This window comes from Zootoca vivipara, chromosome 12 (genome assembly GCF_965207765.1).
Source record: "Zootoca vivipara chromosome 12, rZooViv2.hap1.1, whole genome shotgun sequence".
NCBI classification, from domain to species: domain Eukaryota; kingdom Metazoa; phylum Chordata; class Lepidosauria; order Squamata; family Lacertidae; genus Zootoca; species Zootoca vivipara.
Window position 1 is genome coordinate 45,480,891 of NC_142595.1, and position 18,391 is coordinate 45,499,281.

General features: G+C 47.4%; 1 protein-coding gene across 1 annotated transcript; it reads left to right on the forward strand.

Annotated features, from left to right (window-relative positions):
- The first annotated feature begins 14,810 nt into the window (after positions 1–14,810).
- Positions 14,811–15,764, forward strand: LOC118095710 (olfactory receptor 6C74-like). Its single transcript, XM_035136941.3, has one exon. It carries the CDS (start codon positions 14,811–14,813, stop codon positions 15,762–15,764), a length of 954 nt encoding a protein of 317 aa, XP_034992832.3.
- The last annotated feature ends 2,627 nt before the right edge of the window (positions 15,765–18,391 follow it).

Consider the following 18,391-nt stretch of genomic DNA (forward strand, 5'->3'; position numbering starts at 1 on the left):
TGTGGTCTGGGAGGAAGCAAGATCTGTTTTTCTCAGGCAAAGCACTCCTCAAGAGGTATCAGAAGGAAATGTTTCAAAATTGATAAATGATAAGAGGATTTACTCTACCCAACTATTTTGATGACAGGTTATAGCAATGTATAAAAGCCATAGCAGAAATTGGTAATTGAACAGGTGATGTGTTGGGAGAAGGGATGAATGTATTTTGAATTGATAGTTGGGAAAGTTATTTTATTGGGAGCAGCAAAAGAGGGAGGAAAATTGAAGGGACATCTGTGGGGAGTCAGCTTTTAAATTTGTGTTGCATTTGTATTAATTTGTATTAATTTGGTGACCATTTGTTAAAATTATGGAAAAACCACTAAAAATGATTGGCAAACAAGTTTAAGTACTTAATTATTAATTGTGTTCATATTCCACGTCTTCTCCAAGGAGCTCAAGGTGGCATACATGACTCTCTCCCTCTGCCATGTTTTCATTGTAGCAACTCTGTGAGGTCAGTTGTTAGGCTGATCAAGGGAAGTCATAGTACCACTGTATTCTGCTTTGGTCAGACCAAACCACACCTGGAGTACTATGTCCAGTTCTGGGCACCACAATTTAAAAGTGATATCAACAAGCTGGAACATGTGCAGAGGAGGGAAACCAAGATGATCAAGGGTGTGGAAACCAAGCTTTATGAGGAATGGTTGAGAGAGTTGGGTATTTTTAGCCTGGTAAAGCAGAGACTGAGAGGAGATATAATAGCAGCCTTTCAATATCTAAAGGGCTGTCACATGGAAGATGGAGCAAATTTGTTTTCTTCTGCTCCAGAGGGTAGGACCCAAACCAATGGCTTCAAGTTACAAGAAATAAGATTCCAAATAAACACCAGGAGGAACTTTCTGACACTAATGACTGTTTGCGTGACGAGGCTGACAGAAATCCCCCCTAAATAACTCACAACACACACATTATTTTAGGTTTGGGTTTTTGGCATTATTTTGGCCACAGCTTTATTTAAATACATTTTAATTTTGAGTGTTGGCTTAGGCTTTTGGTTAAACCATCTGCCCCTTGTTGGGACAGGACCATCTCCATCAGGACCCTAAGCATATAGGGAAGTCAAGTAAACACCACATGGAAGAGGAGGTAGCTGTTCCCAGGCATTCCCCCCCCCCCTTGACCAGGAATGTTCCCCAAGGCTCGTGCTCTGTTATGTCCCCCCAGCCCTGCCTATGGCGGGGATGTAAAGACTAGAACCAGAGCCCCAGGATTCCTTTAACGGAATACTTCTATGAGGAGCAACATTAAGAAGGGGGGTAGGCATCTGGATGCCATACCCCTCCTCCAACCAAATTCATTAACCAAAAGCCTAACCGCCAACCTAACAAGTTGTGACAATTTGCTGAGCAGTAGGCAAAAACCAAATGGCAACAGCCAATCAGCCAGATGGCAAAATTCCTACTGGGCCCCTTCAACAGGCGACCCCATGAAAGGCAAAGCAATGTCAGGCTAAAACCTGCAGAAAAAGCGGCGGGTGGGAGGGAGATTCAAACACTTGCAAGAGTGGGTCAAAACCGAAAGACGCTGAGTCTATATAGGGGCCCGCCTGCCAATCAAACGCTGCAGCATGCTTTAGCACCACGCCCCCTATCACTCAGCTCTGGCTCAACCCGGCCCCCACCCCAAACCTCAGGGACTTCTTCCCAGCCCTTCCGCAACCCTCATTATCGTTTATTAAGATAATGCGCTTTGACAGTGGAACATATTCCTATCAGAGATGGTGAACTCTCATTCCTTGGAAGTTTTTAAGCAGAGGTTGGATGCTTTAGGGCATTATACGACATTCGACTAGAAGACCCTTGGGGTCTCTTTCAACTGTACATGATTCTAAACAGAATAGAGAGCAGAGCTAGAAATAAATGCGATCCTAATTTTTAAAAGGCCTTCTGTTAAAATGGGGTGGGGGAGAGGTTAGGAATATGACACTATCTAAGCTAAGGCAGGGATGCAGGTGGTACTGTGGGATAAACCACTGAGCCTAGGGCTTGCTGATCAGAAGGTGGGCGATTTGAATCCCTGCGACGGGGTGAGCTCCCATTGTTTGGTCCCAACTCCTGCCAACCTAGCAGGCATTTCCATGCACTGCTCTGTTTCTCCAGAAGCGGCTTAGTCATGCTGGCCACATGACCTGGAAGCTGTACGCTGGCTCCCTCGGCCAATAAAGTCAAATGAGCGCCACAACCCCAGAGTTGTCCGCGACTAGACCTAATGGTCAGGGCTCCCTTTACCATTACCTTTAAGCTAAGGCAATATGGCTAGAACAGAAAGAACAAGCTCTTGTTTGATTGATTAGCATAAGGATGAGAATAGTTTGATTGAGAAAGGATGGAGGGGAACTATAAACTTGTGCTGAGTACTGGGAAAGAAGCAAGGCACCAGCTGAACAAATGCCACCAAATTTCATCAAACTATTTTAAAGATACGACTTCTGGGGAGCAATAATTGAGGAACGAAGGTCTCTTGTCACCTCTTTAAAGGTAAAGGTAAAGGGACCCCTGACCATTAGGTCCAGTTGTGACCGACTCTGGGGTTGCGCGCTCATCTCGCATTATTGGCCAAGGGAGCCGGCGTATAGCTTCCAGGTCATGTGGCCAGCATGACAAAGCCGCTTCTGGCAAACCAGAGCAGCACATGGAAACGCCGTTTACCTTCCCGCTGTAGCGGTTCCTATTTATCTACTTGCATTTCGACGTGTTTTCGAACTGCTAGGTTGGCAGGAGCTGGGACCAAGCAACAGGAGCTCACCCCGTCACAGGGATTCGAACCGCCGAACCTCTTTACTGGGTGTAAATTATTGTAATTATTGTATAGTGTAAATTATTGTTCCATGGCAGCTGTCAAACACAGTCGGGCACCAGATATGCAGAAGAATTCTTTGACTGTAAATTACAGATATGGTTTAAGGTGTGGTATAGTGGTTAGAGTGTCCAGGATTCAAATCACCTCTGAGCCATGAAACTCACGGGGTTCCTTGGAATAGTCAGTTCATCTCAGTCCAGCTCACCCCATAGAGTTGTTGTGAGGAAGACTGGGAAAGGTTAGAACAGTGCTTTCCAAACTATGTGTCACAACACGTTAGTCTGTCGGCTACAGTATATACTGCAAAATCTCCCTGCACTCCTCCCAGGGCTGGAAAGGCGTTAGCGAACCTCTGGTTTGCTAGTAAAACTGAATTATGAAATGATGCATGTCTAAAAAGTGTGTCACCAAAATGAAAAGCTCTGGGTTAGAACTATGTACACCATTTCGAGCTCCTTGGAAGAAACATGAGAAAGAAATGTAATAATATTTTTTTAAAAAAATCAGTGAATCATCAGCAGAATATACACAGAATATCCCAGCCAATATTCAACATCAAAATTAAAAGAAGAAAGAAGGCACGGAGGAGCAAAGGGATTACAACTCTTGATCTCAAAATAGGAACCAGCTACTTAGAAGCCACATATACAAACTCTGCATCAGATTTTTCTTTCTTTCTGCATAACTTGGCTTGGGGACAAGAAAGTGCAGCAGTTCAGTAGCTGAGTCCCATACACAAATATTCTTCCAGATTAGTTTGTTGCAGTGGGACTCAAAGCTCATGTCTCTGGTGTATCCTAATAAAGTGAGAGCTAGTATCTCTCATGCTAAATGCTGGCTTAGGAACAATATGCTGCACCATTGCCTTTGAGTGGTTGCCTCTATAAGCTTCAAAGAGTGAATAGCTCTCATGCAAGCTGCACAAGGACCTGAATGGGTAACATTGCATGCCATATGATTCTTCATGGTAGCAAAGAAATGGATAAATACATGGCATAAAATTTGCAGAGTTTGTTGGGTAGTGATATAAGGAAGTGGAAAAAATCTTTTAGAAAGAATGGAGGATATAGAAATCGCTGGCGGGGAAATTATATGCTACATTGTATTTTCCTTTGTATGGTGGTTTTAAGTTTGCTTGACTGATGCATTTTTAGTTGTTAGCCTCCACAAGGCAGGAAAGGGAGGAGATACAATATCACAGTTTGGAGTTGGATCCAATAAAGCCATCCCATTAGCCTAAGCATTTCTGTCTCTGCACCAGGATTTGTCTACTGTATTTTCTCCGTGCACCCTCATGCTTTCCTAGATCTGTTCTGTGGGCTCCCCAAACCCTCTGGATCAGATTTGAACAGGTGCAGAGAGAGGAAGTCCTGTTGTGCAGGTAGAAGTACTTCCACCATTGGGACAACTTGATTGATTGTAGTGACAAAGATACACTATGCCTGCGAAATACACATCTTGCTGTGTTTGGTGTGGTGAAAATATATTGAAAATATATTGTGAAATTGCATGTCCTCTAATCCATCACTGTGCTCAGATTCATATATACTTTTGCGTGGCCAGGCGGAGAACCCCGAGCGGAATATCAACACCAGACAACGTTCTATGGGATTAAAATTGGCCACAACTTTATTAAGATTCAGATGTAGGGAGACCCTGGCACAGGCAGGGGTCTGGCTAATTTCCGGGTTATCCAGCATATACGGGGGTTGGGCTAGCTCTGGAGAACATATGTTCAAGCAGATAGCCCACCCCCCTTTTCGCCGCCGCTGGAGGGAGAGGGCAATGACGGCCCCTGGGCAAATGGTCAACGGCTCCCCCCTAGTCCCCTTTAATGGGAATCCTGGTATCTCTGCCACAATGGGGGTGGGGGTCACCTCCCCCATGTCCCCCCATTTTGGTAAACGTCTAAAGGATTCTGCCCAAGGCCTGCAAATACCAAAGTTGTGACGAATTGTTACGGGAAAGGCGAAACCTGCCAATTCAGGAAAATTCCTTTCCGGCCCTTCAACCGCGGCCTTGTCAAAGCAGCACCTGCGTGCGTGTTCGCCTGCAGAAGAGGTTAACCTGCAATGTAAGCATTAACTTTTTGGGAGTGGAGGCATAGCTGCCAAGTTTTCCCCTTTCTCGCGAGGAAGCCTATTCAGCATAAGGGAAAATCCCTTAAAAAAAGGGATAACTTGGCAGCTATGAGTGGAGGGTGGGAAAGCTCTGGAGCCGTCGACTGCTTCCCAGGTATGTCTCGCCTTCTGCTGTGGGCACTGGGTGGTTACCTCTTCCTACCTGGCCAATCCCACCCTGGCAACACCTTCCCCGGCCGGATTGGACGGCTGGCTGTGTGGGCAGAGACTACAGGTATCCAGCCTGGGAAGGTGGTGCCAGCCTCCGAACTGCCGAGGGCTGCCTGAGGCTCCCAGGGTGCTACGCGCGACCGCGCAAAATGCACAGCCCTTTTATATGGGGAATGGTCATTCTTCAATGTGGAAAGCACTAATCCAAATGGAGAAGTCTGAAATTGTATATGTTTCTTTAAACTAAAGATACTTTCTCAGTCCTGGCTTAAAGGTACATGGCTGGAGGCAGTAAGACTTCTGAATGCCAGTGGCTGAGAACCCTACGAGGGGGAGAATGCTCTTGTGCTTGGATCCACCTTGTGGGTTTTCCAGAGGTATCCGAGTGGTCACTGTGAGAACAGGATGCTGACCCAGAGGAGCCATCAGCCCTATTTAAGCATGAGGGTCACAATACATTTTGGGCAACTTTCCGAGCTCACATAGCTTTAGCTGGTGAGACCAGACACACAATTAAAATAATATATAGCTTTGCATAGTAGGCTAGTCTCTTCTCTCTCTCTCTCTCTCTCTCTCTCTCTCTCTCTCTCTCTCTCTCTCTCTCTCTCTCTCTCTCTCTCTCTCTCTCCAGTCCATCTTCCATCCAGGCAAGGAAGATGCATTATCAGAGCTCAAGCAAAGTTACTTGTGGGTGATTGTGAAGTAGGGGCAGTGATGGATGTGGCCACGGGAATGGATGTGAGGGTGGTGAGAGTGGTGAGGATTGATAGAAGGGTCTGGAGTTCTGCATTTGCCCCTTAAAACTGAGGTTCCCAAACCTTGACTTAGACCAGGCTTCCTCAACCTCGGCTCTCCAGATGTTCTGAAACTACAATTCCCATCATCCCTGACAACTGGTCCTGCTAGCTAGGGATCATGGGAGTTTTAGGCCAATAACATCTGGAGGGCCGAGGTTGAGGAAGCCTGGCTTAGACCAATTTCTGTCCTTAGCAAAAGCAGCTCAATCAAGAAGTTGAAAGCTAAGGAATCAACTTGTCCTTTGGTGGGAAATCCATTCACATGGCTTGGTCTGAGATTACCAATGCTGAAAACATGAGGCAAAATGTTTAATTAAGTAAATAATCATTGTAATTATAGCCCATTTCTCCTGCAAGTAGGTCAAGATGGCACACATGGTGCTCCTCCGCTCTCATTTTATCCTCACAAGAACCCGGTGAGTATGGCTTTTTTTCAGCCTGAACTCGCAGGAACTCGGTGCCGGGACCTCTCAGGTGGGTGCCATTGCCATTCTCAGAGGACAAGGGAGGCATTCATGGTGAGTTCCAGCACCTATTTTTCTAGCAATATAGCACTGCCTATGAGGTAGGTTAGGTTGAGAGTCAGTGACTGGCCTAATGGGCTTCAAGGCCGACTAGAAATTTGAAGCCTCCTATCCTAGGTATTAATCGGCCTCTTTTAACATGAAACCATGCTGGTTCACTCAAAATCTGATGGTTCATGAGTGATCTATTAAAATGGGAACCCTCAGGTAAAAATCATAATGAAATAGGCTAGGTGTTTTGAAACAATTACAGTGGTACCTCGGTTTAAGTACACAATTGGTTCCGGAAGTCTGTACTTAACCTGAAGCGAACTTTCCCATTGAAAGTAATGGAAAGTAGATTAATCCATTCCAGACGGTCCACGGATTACTTAAACTGAAGCGTACTTAACCTGAAGCGAACTTTCCCACTGAAAGTAATGGAAAGTGGATTAATCCGTTCCAGAGGGGTCCGCAGAGTACTTAAACTGAAAGTACTCAAACCAAAGTGTACTTAAACCGAGGTATGACTGTATTGTCCAGCTCCCCTCAGTTATACCTGGCATGGTTCAGAATATCTGGACCTAATCCCTATTAAATTTATTTCCAGCCACACCCAAATTGTTTCCTGATTTTTTCCCCAACCTACCTAGCCCAGGCATTTCATTTTCCCTTCCACCTGCCCATCAGAGTTCCTTTAAGCCCACTCCCCAAATTTCTCCCTCTCCATCCCAGCCCACCCACCTCACAGGGCTGAGACCTTTGCCTTGAAAGCCCCTGACTGAAATACCTTTTGAATTTGTTCATTTGTTTCAGTGCATGAAATCTGGAGACATGATGGTCTCTGGAGAGGGGATTAACCCTGCTTTATTTCAGGCAGGTTGCTAGCCACTTAAACCATTTTTCCTCCAGGTTGTTGTTCTTTTAAAGTCTGTACAAAACTGATGTTTTTAATATTGCACTGTATTGTGTACTGACTGTGTACAATGTACTAGATGGTGCTCATTGTGTCAACAAGACCTAGTGACATACTGTGAGGGACAGGGGATATCGCGAAGTCCCTCCCCTCCTGAGTTCAAGCCAATCCCCGAGCACAGGGGGAAGCAGAGAGAGTTCCGATTCCAGTGGGGAAGCAGGAAGTCGTGTCCGAGGCTCAGGCAAGGTAGAGGAGCCAGGGTCCCAGGTGGGACAGGAAGGGGCGAATAAGGGCGGGAGACCCATCCCCCCAACTCCGGAATTACGCAGAAAGAGGAGGGGAAAGAGGATGGGTCTGCCAAAGCTTTTGTGTTGGAGAAAGACGCGCCAAAAGCCATTAGGAGGTTCTGAAACCGACTGACCACATCACTCCGTGTAAATAGCAATGACTTAAGCACTGTAAATACGCAGCACCAATAAAAGAATAAAATGCAGAGCTGCGTAGCGTCGTTACTCTGAAGTAGTCCGCTCCGGCCACTGTGACAGCAACCTCCTAATCCTTTTTGGGCTACTTTGGAGTTGCCGGGATGAGCGTGTCAGAGGCGGAGAGATGGCGGCAGATCGCGGAGCAAGCCCAGCAAGAACTGCAGCAGCTGTCGCTGCAGGCGCAGGGGGAATTGAAGGCAGCTAAAGAAGAGACTAAGAAGGTCCAGGACGACCGGCTACAACTTGCGGAACAGGTGAGAGCGCTACAGGAAAGAGAGCAGGAATTAAGGGCAGTGGCGGTAGACCTCCAAAACAAGCTGGATGCAGAGAAAAACAAGGCGGGAGGGGCACCCCAAGTCCAAGTGCTGCCAGGAAGGAGAGCCGGGACGCTAGTAAGCAAGTTTAATGGAGACCCGAAGGAATATCAGGGCTTTGAGACTGAGATTGTGTATGCTCTTGAGCTGCACCATGATGACTTCCCTGATGATGAGCACAGGGTAGCGTTTATTGTGGAGCACCTTACCGGGGCAGCCAGGGAGTGGCTAAGACCGTTAATTGCAACAAAGAATCCTTGCATGAAGAATGTCAAACTATTTCTAGAAGGTTTGAAAACGATGTATTCGTCCGATAGTCATATGGACCAGACTAAGGAGGAACTTCACAATTTACGCCAAGGAAATATGACAGTTCGCGCGTATTGGGCGAAATTCACCATGCTGGTGCACAGATTGGGGTGGGAACTAGAGTCACCCCCAATGCAAGCGGCGTTCTACTTGGGGTTGCATGAGGAGGTGAAGGATGAGCTCTCGAGAGGTCCAAAGCCCAGTAATATGGATCAGCTGAGCAAAGCGGCTCTGGCGGTGGGGGTGAGACAGGAATCCCGGTGGAGCGACAAGCAAGCAACGCGCGCAAAGCGGGCTTGGTTCCCATGGTCGCAGGAGAAGCCACCCCCCCAACAACCCTTTCAAGCCACGCCTGGGGCCAGTCAGGACCAGGAACCCATGCAGATTGATAGCGCGCGCGCGCGGGCTTTTCAAACCCCAGCGGCGCCAAGACGCAAGGAGGGAAGGGGTGGGAATTGCTTTCTCTGCAACTCCCCCCAGCATCTCGTCAGAGACTGCCCACATCGCAGGGAGTGGCAAGGAAAGGCGGGAACGGTTGTGCCCTCCCCCACTGACGCAGCACCACAGCAGGGAAACGGGAAAGCCTGGCTGCAGGAGACAAGGGGCAGCAGCCAGGCACAGTCAGCAGACAACAGCCCCTGCCCACCCACCCGCACAGAGAGGAGCAGAGCCAGCCCACCCCTCCCAGAGCAGGAGTGGTTCTAGAAGTGACGCTCACGCTCCCAAATGGCTATCCCCTGACAGTCCTCGCCTTAATTGACAGTGGGGCGTCAGCGAACTTCTTCTCGAGGAACTTTGCAGAAGAGCACCAGATCCAGCTTCTGCAGCTGGATTTTCCTCTGCACGTGGCGACCATTGACGGCAGAGAGCTGCTGGGAGGGGCCATCACTCATCAAACCCCCCCCCCCATGAAAATGACGGTGGGAAGGCACTCAGAGACACTGGCATTCAACGTCACCACCATCTCAGACCCCCCCATCGTCTTGGGCATGAGCTGGCTGGCGCGCCACGACCCCTCCATCAGTTGGCACCAGAGATGCATCACTTTTGGATCGGACTTTTGCCTGGAACATTGCATGCAGCACCAACCAGGGGAGGGGCCTCCGATAGCCACGGTGGCCACCATGCACGTCAAAGGGGGTGAGGCGATACCCAAGCCGTACTGGGACCTGCAGGAGGTCTTCAGCGAAGCGGAGTCCGACCACCTACCCCCACACAGGCCTTTTGACTGCCAGATCAACCTGGTGCCAGGGGCAACTATACCCCCAGCCAAGCTGTACGCCATGTCAGACCAGGAACTGGAGGATCTGCGCGCTTTCATCGACAAGAACCTCAAGCGGGGGTTCATCAGAGAAAGCAAGGCAGCAGGGGGCAGCCCGGTCTTCTGGGTGGACAAGAAAGACACGCAACAGCGCCGTCTGGTGGTGGATTTTAGACGACTGAATTCAGTGACAGAGCCAGTGGCTTTCCCCATGCCCAGAGTGGATGATCTCCTGACAGCGGCACGCAGGGGCAAGATTTTCACCAAGCTAGACCTGAGGGGGGCGTACAACTTGATCAGGATCCGGGAAGGCGATGAATGGAAAACCACGATGTTCACGCCTCTGGGCTCTTTTGAATATCTGGTGATGCCCTTCGGGTTGCAAGGGGGCTCAGCATGCTTCCAGGCCTTCATGCACCACGTCCTGGGGTCCCTCCTCTTCAGGAAATGCTTGGTCTTCCTGGATGACATCCTTATTTACTCCAATGACCCAGTGCAGCATGTGAAAGATGTCAGGGAGGTGTTGCAGCGCCTGAAGGAGAACCACCTGTATGTGAAGCTGGAGAAGTGCAAGTTTCACACCAAGGAGGTGGACTTCCTGGGCTACAAGCTGTCAGACAAGGGGCTGGCGATGGACAAGGACAAGGTGCAGGCCATCCTGGACTGGCACAGCCCCAGGACGCGCAAAGATGCCCAACGCCTACTAGGCTTCGCCAACTTCTACAGGAAGTTCATCAAGAACTTCTCTCGCGTTACGGCTCCCATCACTGACTGCCTGAGAGGCAAGCAGAAGTTCAGGTGGACACCAGAGGCGCAAGCAGCGTTCGAAAGCCTCAAGAGGGTGTTCGCCTCAGACCAGAACCTGTTCCACGTGGTTCAGGACGCGCCCCTACGCGTGGAGACAGATGCTTCTGATAAAGCTGTGGGCGCCATTTTGTTGCAACTGGACGCCAACAGAGAGTGGAGACCCTGTGCCTTCTTCTCCAGGAAGTTGACCCAGCCAGAGCGAAACTACACGGTGTTTGATCGGGAACTTCTTGCGATCCACGCTGCGTTCCAGCACTGGAGACACTTCCTGGTGGGCGCCAAGCACCCCATCCAGGTGTGCACAGACCACAAGAACCTGGAGTTCTGGAGAACTGCCAGGGTGCTCAACCAGCGGCAGATACGGTGGGCAGAGTTCTTCTCGAACTTCAACTTCTCCATACACTACATCCCGGGAGAGCAGAATGTCAGGGCGGATGCCCTCTCCCGCAAGCCAGAGTACATGGAGGAGGAGGCGCCACCGGCACCCAGGCACATTTCCCCCCCGTCAGCATGGTCCTGCGGAGCAGCAGTGGTGAGCGAGGCAGAACTCACAGCACTGACGGCAGCGGATGAATTTGCCAACCGCATCTTCAGAGAACTGAGAGGGGGGGGAGCAGGCAAAAGACTTTGCAGAACGCAGGGGGCTGCTTTTCTACAAAGGTGCACTGTACCTGCCCACCACCCAGCTTAGACGTACGGTCCTCAAGCAGATGCACGACAACCCAACGGCGGGTCATTTTGGGAGGGACAAAACCACTCACCTAGTCATGAGACACTTCTGGTGGCCAGGGGTGAGGGAAGATGTTCGAGACTATGTAAGGGGCTGTGACACCTGCCAGCGGGCAAAGGTGGTCAGAGCAGCGCCACCGGGATTGCTGGAGCCCTTAGCCACGCCACACAGGCCGTGGGAAGTGGTGTCCATGGACTTCATCACAGATCTGCCTTCTTCCAGGGGCAAGACCGCAGTGTTGGTGGTGGTGGACCTCATGTCCAAAATGTGCCATTTTATACCGTGTGCCAGGGCGGTCTCTGCAGAAGAGACAGCCAAACTGTTTGTGGATCACGTCTTCAGACTGCATGGATTACCCTTAAGGGTTATTTCGGATCGTGGCCGCCAATTTGTTTCCAGGTTCTGGCGGCGGCTCATGAACCTCCTGCAGGTGGAGGTCAGCTTGTCGACGGCTAGACACCCGCAGACCAATGGACAGGCGGAGAGGGTCAATGCCATTCTGCAGCAGTACCTGAGATGTTACGTCAGCCAGAGGCAAACGGACTGGGTGGATCGCCTGCCACTGGCAGAATTTGCCTACAACAATGCGGTGCACGTCTCCACAGGGGTGTCGCCCTTTAAGGCCAATTACGGGCGTGACCTCAGATCTTTCCCAGAGAGGGAGGGGGAGGAGGAGGAGGAAGGCCCACAGGCTGAGGATTGGGCAGAGGAACTGGAGACGGTGCACCAGCAGCTCAGAGAACACTTGGAGAGAGCCAAGGAAGCGTACAAGAGGGGGGCAGATCGCCACAGGCGACCGGGGGAGGTCATTAGGGTGGGGGACAAAGTTTGGTTGTCCTCGGAGGGCCTTCCCATCAGAGGGCGATGCAAAAAGCTGGCGCCCAGAAGGTTGGGCCCCTTCACGGTCACGCAACAGGTCAACCCGGTGGCATACAGGCTGGCACTGCCAGAGGACATGAGGGTGCACCCAGTGTTTCATAGATCGCTGCTGTCGCCGTACAGGGAAAGCAGCAGGCTCCGAGACAGCGAACAAACCCCTGAGGGAGGGGGGGAGAGGGAAGGCAGGGAGCAACTCAATGAGGCCACAGCCATCCTGGATTCAAGGTGGGGGGTGGGGGGACTGGAGTACCTCATGGCATGGGAGGATGCTCCACCGTCCCAGAATGAATGGGTCCCAGCCACTCAGATACAGGAGGAATTCCTGGTAGAAGAATTTCACGCCCTCTTTCCCCATAGACCCAAGCCCTGGCACATGGAAAGGGAGGGGGAGGGGGAGGAAGCACGGGAGAGCAGTTCACCATGGCGCTGGGAAGCGGAGTTTGAGGAACCAGAGGATGAGGTATGGGTGTCACCGAGATCCACCCAGTCAGAGGAAGGAGCAGATTGGCAGAACATTTTTACCCCCACCAGCTCTGACGCCACAGACTTTTTGGGATTCCCGTCCTCCCAGGCAGAAGGGGGGGGGGTTTGCAGGACTGGGGGGAGGTGTTCACACCAACGGGCTCGGAAAGCACTGAGTTCTTAGGCTTCCAGTCGTCACCGACACCTGGGGGGGACCTGGGGAGGGGTGAAGGAGAGCTTGGGAGGGGGGTGGATGTGAGGGACAGGGGATATCGCGAAGTCCCTCCCCTCCTGAGTTCAAGCCAATCCCCGAGCACAGGGGGAAGCAGAGAGAGTTCCGATTCCAGTGGGGAAGCAGGAAGTCGTGTCCGAGGCTCAGGCAAGGTAGAGGAGCCAGGGTCCCAGGTGGGACAGGAAGGGGCGAATAAGGGCGGGAGACCCATCCCCCCAACTCCGGAATTACGCAGAAAGAGGAGGGGAAAGAGGATGGGTCTGCCAAAGCTTTTGTGTTGGAGAAAGACGCGCCAAAAGCCATTAGGAGGTTCTGAAACCGACTGACCACATCACTCCGTGTAAATAGCAATGACTTAAGCACTGTAAATACGCAGCACCAATAAAAGAATAAAATGCAGAGCTGCGTAGCGTCGTTACTCTGAAGTAGTCCGCTCCGGCCACTGTGACACATACATACAGAAGTACTAATAAAGAAAGGATTAGAAAACTGAACACAGCTACAGGTGAAACTCGGAAAATTAGAATATAGTCAAATAGTGCATTTATATCAGTAATTGAACTTATTATTTTTAATTTTAATTTTAATTTTTACAAATGCTTTCTTTTGGAAATTCCACAGTAATAAAACAAATAGTTACAATATTACAAAAATAAACATCGCTATTACATTTCATTAATTACATTCCATTTATAATTGACCCGCCTAGCGACAAATTACAATTACAACAAATAAAGGCTTGACATATCTTGCTTTGCATGTCATGCATCTATCTCATATATTGGCTTCACCTTTTAAGTTGCATTACTGAAATAAATGCACTTTTTGACAGTATTCTAATTTTCCAAGTTTCACCTGTATTTAAAAAAATTGCAGTCCTAACCTAACAAAAATAAAAATACATGGCTGAAAATATTTTTTATTGAATTTTATTGAAGTTCCATTTTATATTTGGAAGTAGTATATAAAGCACATGGTACATAAGATCACGGAGGGCATGGTGCATAAAAATATTTCCAGCACTGTTTAAAAGTAGCATTACTGCGCCTACACAATGTGTCTCTTGCTACCAAAATACACAAGACAGGGCAGATCATGGACAACCTTATAACATCAGAGAGATGTACTGATTTGGATTTTCTGAACAAAGAACATGAGATGCTGATGGAGAAAGAGAGAGAGAGAAAGAGAGAGAGAGAGAGAGAGAGAGAGAGAGAGAGAGAGAGAGAGAGAGAGAGAGAGAGAACGAACAATTGTGGTTCCAAGCTTCTAGAGGTTAAACAAGGATAGGCATGAGTTGGCATCTGATCCAGAGCTGTCCCTGGGTCAGTTCCAGGAAATCACCTATCACATCTCCTAGCAATGGGACTACTGAAACTTAATAATAATAATAATAATAATAATAATAATAATAATAATATAATAATAATAATAATAATTTATTTATACCCCGCCCATCTGGCTGGGTTTCCCCAGCCACTCTGGGTGGCTTCCAACAGAAAAATGAAGTAAAATAATCAATTAAACATTAAAAGCCTCCCTAAACAGGGCTGTCTTCAGGTGTCTTCTAAAAATCTGGTAGCTGTTTTTCTCTTTGATATCTGATGGGAGGGCGTTCCACAGGGCGGGCACCACCACCGCAAAGGCCCTCTGCCTGGTTCCCTGCAACTTGGCTTCTCGCAATGAGGGAACCGCCAGAAGGCCTTCGGTACTGGACCTCAGTGTCCGAGCAGAACGATGGGGGGTGGAGACGCTCCTTCAGGTATACTGGATCAAGGCCATTTATGGCTTTAAAGGTCAGCATCAACACTTTGAGCTGTGCTCGGAAACGTACTGGGAGCCAATGTAGATCTTTCAAAGATCTACATTGCAAAAGGCAAAGCAAATAAAAGAATAAAGTTGAATAGAAACCCATATTTACAGTGGTTTATAAACACTGAATATTGACTATGGATACCTCTTCTGTTTATTTCTAGGAGCATGTTAACAATGAAGAACAGCACCATGGCCAGTGGATTCATACTTTGGGGTTTAACAGATAACCGACAAGTTGAAATATTGCTTTTTAGCTTCCTGCTAGGCACGTATCTTTTGACAATAATATGGAACATAGTGATTTTTACAATTACACTCGTGAATCACAGTCTCAACACCCCAATGTACTTCTTTCTGCGACACTTTGCTGTCTTGGAGATTGGGCTCACCAGCACCGTCCTCCCGAAAACTTTGGCCAACATGGCCAATGGCCAACAGACTATCTCTCTACCTGGTTGTTTCATACAGGTGTATCTATACCTGGTTGTGGGAACCACAGAGTTTGCTCTGCTGGCGGTCATGTCCATTGACAGATATGTGGCTATCTGCAACCCTCTTCGCTACTCAACCATAATGAATGGCCGAACCTGCTCATTGATGGTGCTCTGCTCTTGGACCGGGGGATTTTTGCTTATCATGGCTCCGGCAATTATATTATTTCAAATGCCCTTTTGTGGTCCAAATGCCATGGACCATTTTTTCTGTGACATTGGACCTCTGATTAAACTTGCTTGCACAGATACAAGTCTTCTGGAACTCATGGTTCTCCTCACTGCTGCTCTTTCTCTCCTTGGGACCTTGACTATAAACATTGCATCCTATATCCATATTATTTCCACCATCCTGCATATCCCATCTACAATAGGGAGGAAAAAGGCTTTCTCTACTTGTGCTGCTCACATCATAGTGATCTCCATCACTTATGGTAGTTGCATTTTCATGTACATAAAACCAAAAGGCACCAGTGAATTAGACTTCAGCAAAGGGGTGGCCCTTCTGAACACTGTTGTGTCTCCTCTCCTGAATCCATTCATTTACTGCTTGAGGAACAGACAGTTTCAGGATGCCCTGAGAGCTGGATTTAGACAGTGTATCACATTTCACGAGACCCCTGTATGATTGGAGAGAGCATCATCCAAACATGACTTCTGATATGAAAATACGTTTAACAGCCAGCTGAAAGGTTATGGCTCAAGAGACTAATTTTAACACCTGGGACCAGAAAGATAGAAAGAAATAGCTTCACATTAAGGCTTTTTAAAGATGAACATTCCTTCCCGCTTGGTGAAAAGCATCAAAGACTTCTCTCAGAGCCACTTCCCCCTGTTCCACCAGAATGAGCTTCCCTAGCCAGACTCCCCATTTGCAACTTACCCCAGGGAAACAAGGTGGCAGCTATGTTTTCAAAAAAAGTCAAACACATGAAGGCACAAGAAGCTGAGAACTTTATTTAAATGCCTGGCAGGGTGGCAAGGGAAACCCATGTAAAACTTCGGCACTGCAGTACAGCTAAAATTGATTATGTTAAACCTGTCAGAAGATCACCTAATGTCTCCCAGTTTAAGGATGTCAGGTTATATGTTGACTCTTATTGGCAGGCAGGGTTATGTTAAGTTGTCGGGAGGCCAGTGCCAGATTTACGTATAAACTAAGCAAGCTATAGCTTAGGGCCCCACTCTCTTTGGACCCGCCAAAAAGATCCACTATTAATATACTTCTTCTTAATTGTATTTCAGTTCAGCAATTACTTTGATAAAATACATATTTTGTTAGGTGCAAATGGCTTTAGATACATATTAGGTCCATAAATTACTGTATACTATTCAACACAAAAAAGCAGTGACAACAGGACAGCTGGACGTATATTATCTTCCCATTATCTTCAGTAGCTTAGGGCCTCATCAAACCCAAAGAGACTAGGGCCCAACGGGAGTTGTCATCTTTTCGTAGGGCCTGCAAGACAGAGCTGCTCCACTTGGCCTTTGGACTGACTCAGTCTGACCCCGGTGTTACCCTCCCCTAAGGTTTTATCCTACAGATATTTAAATGAGGTTGCACTTGTAGATTCCTAATTTTAAAATTGAATTTTAACATTGTATTTAATCTGCATTTTAACTGAATTGTTTCTTTTATGCTTGCTTTGATATTCTTGTTGTTAGCCGCCCTGAGCCCGGTCTTGACTGGGAAGGGCGGGGTATAAATAAAATTATTATTATTATTATTAATTCTGGTCCTGCAGGAGGCTGAATCAATCAGCTAGGAAATTCAAATACTCCTCACAGATCCCTTTGGTAATTAAACTTAAAAATGTTCCTAGATGTGTCTCTGTAAAGTAGTGGTAGTTTATTGTTTTAGATATTAATATTTAAATAAAGCCAGGGAACTTCCCTGGTAGCAGAAAACATATATATATATAGCTTGTATGTTTGTACCATGAATCTACCTTTCTTTCCTGTAAGATTGGTCCTGCGGCAATGGTATTAAAGATGCTCTAATCTTATGGGGCTTTTCCTTTGAAATTGTGTATGTCTTTTTTATTTTGGGTAAATTCCCCACCTGGAAAACGGACCTTCGGAAGTGATTCCCCCCACCTCATGACACTTCTCAACTATGATTTTATCCCACCCCCACTCCCTAGCCCTGCAATCTTCAACATAGGCAACAGAATAACCCATAAATATTTTAGAATGGTTTTTATAACATGCAAAATTAATATAATTAGCCAATAATAGAAATGACTTGCCATCTTCGGCTACTAAATGATTTCTAAATGCAACGGAATATAGTGATTGTTTATTTCTTTGAAAAATTTAAACTCGCAATTCAGCCAAATAAGATAGTCATTTCCCTCAGACTTAAAATCTAAAAGTTACAACACACACACACACACACACGAATTGAGAGGGAGGATGGGGAAAGGACAATCAGCCACTAGTTCTTAGATACAAAGTCCTTATAACAATCACCTGGAATGGAAATAGTTGGAAAAGAGGAGGGGCCAAAAGTTGCATGTCTCTTGGTGAGACCCCGCTCCCCTTCATCTGTTGTAGCCTTATGGAATGGCTGCTGCCAAGTGATAGTTGAGGGAGATGGTGAGCATTTCTCAGGAAAGCTGATGAAGCGGCCCTTCCTTCTATTACACACTGACTTAATATGCAGTAGGCTTCAAAAAAACTAAAACTACCATTTGTAAGTTAAATGTCTGGAATAGAATTCTCAAAACATCTGGGAATCTTTTAAAAGTTCCTATGTTTCCTGCATGTAAGGAAAGTTTCAATATGTTTTTCATACTCAGGACTGTAACAGGGAAAAAGAAGGAAGGAAGGAAGGAAGGAAGGAAGGAAGGAAGGAAGGAAGGAAGGAAGGAAGGAAGGAAGGAAGGATACATGGGTTCTAGTAGGCTATTGGGCAGAAGGAGGGTGCCGTCTCCAATATATGAGTATTGTCTCTTTCATCCTCCACTGAATGGCAATGATTATCAGGGCCGGATTTAGTTCTGATGAGGCCCTACGGTACTAAAGGTAATGGGGCCCTTTGTCCTTTGTCAACAACAAATGGTCACTGTTTTTTTGTATTGAATATATGCTATATGGTAATTTATGGACCTAATAGGTAGCTAAAGCCATTTGCACATAACAAAATATGTAGTTTATCAAAGTAATTGTTGAACTGAAATACAATTAAGAAGTGAATTTCTCCCCCCCCCCCCAGAGAGTGGGGCCCTAAGTTGTATCCGGCACTGGTGA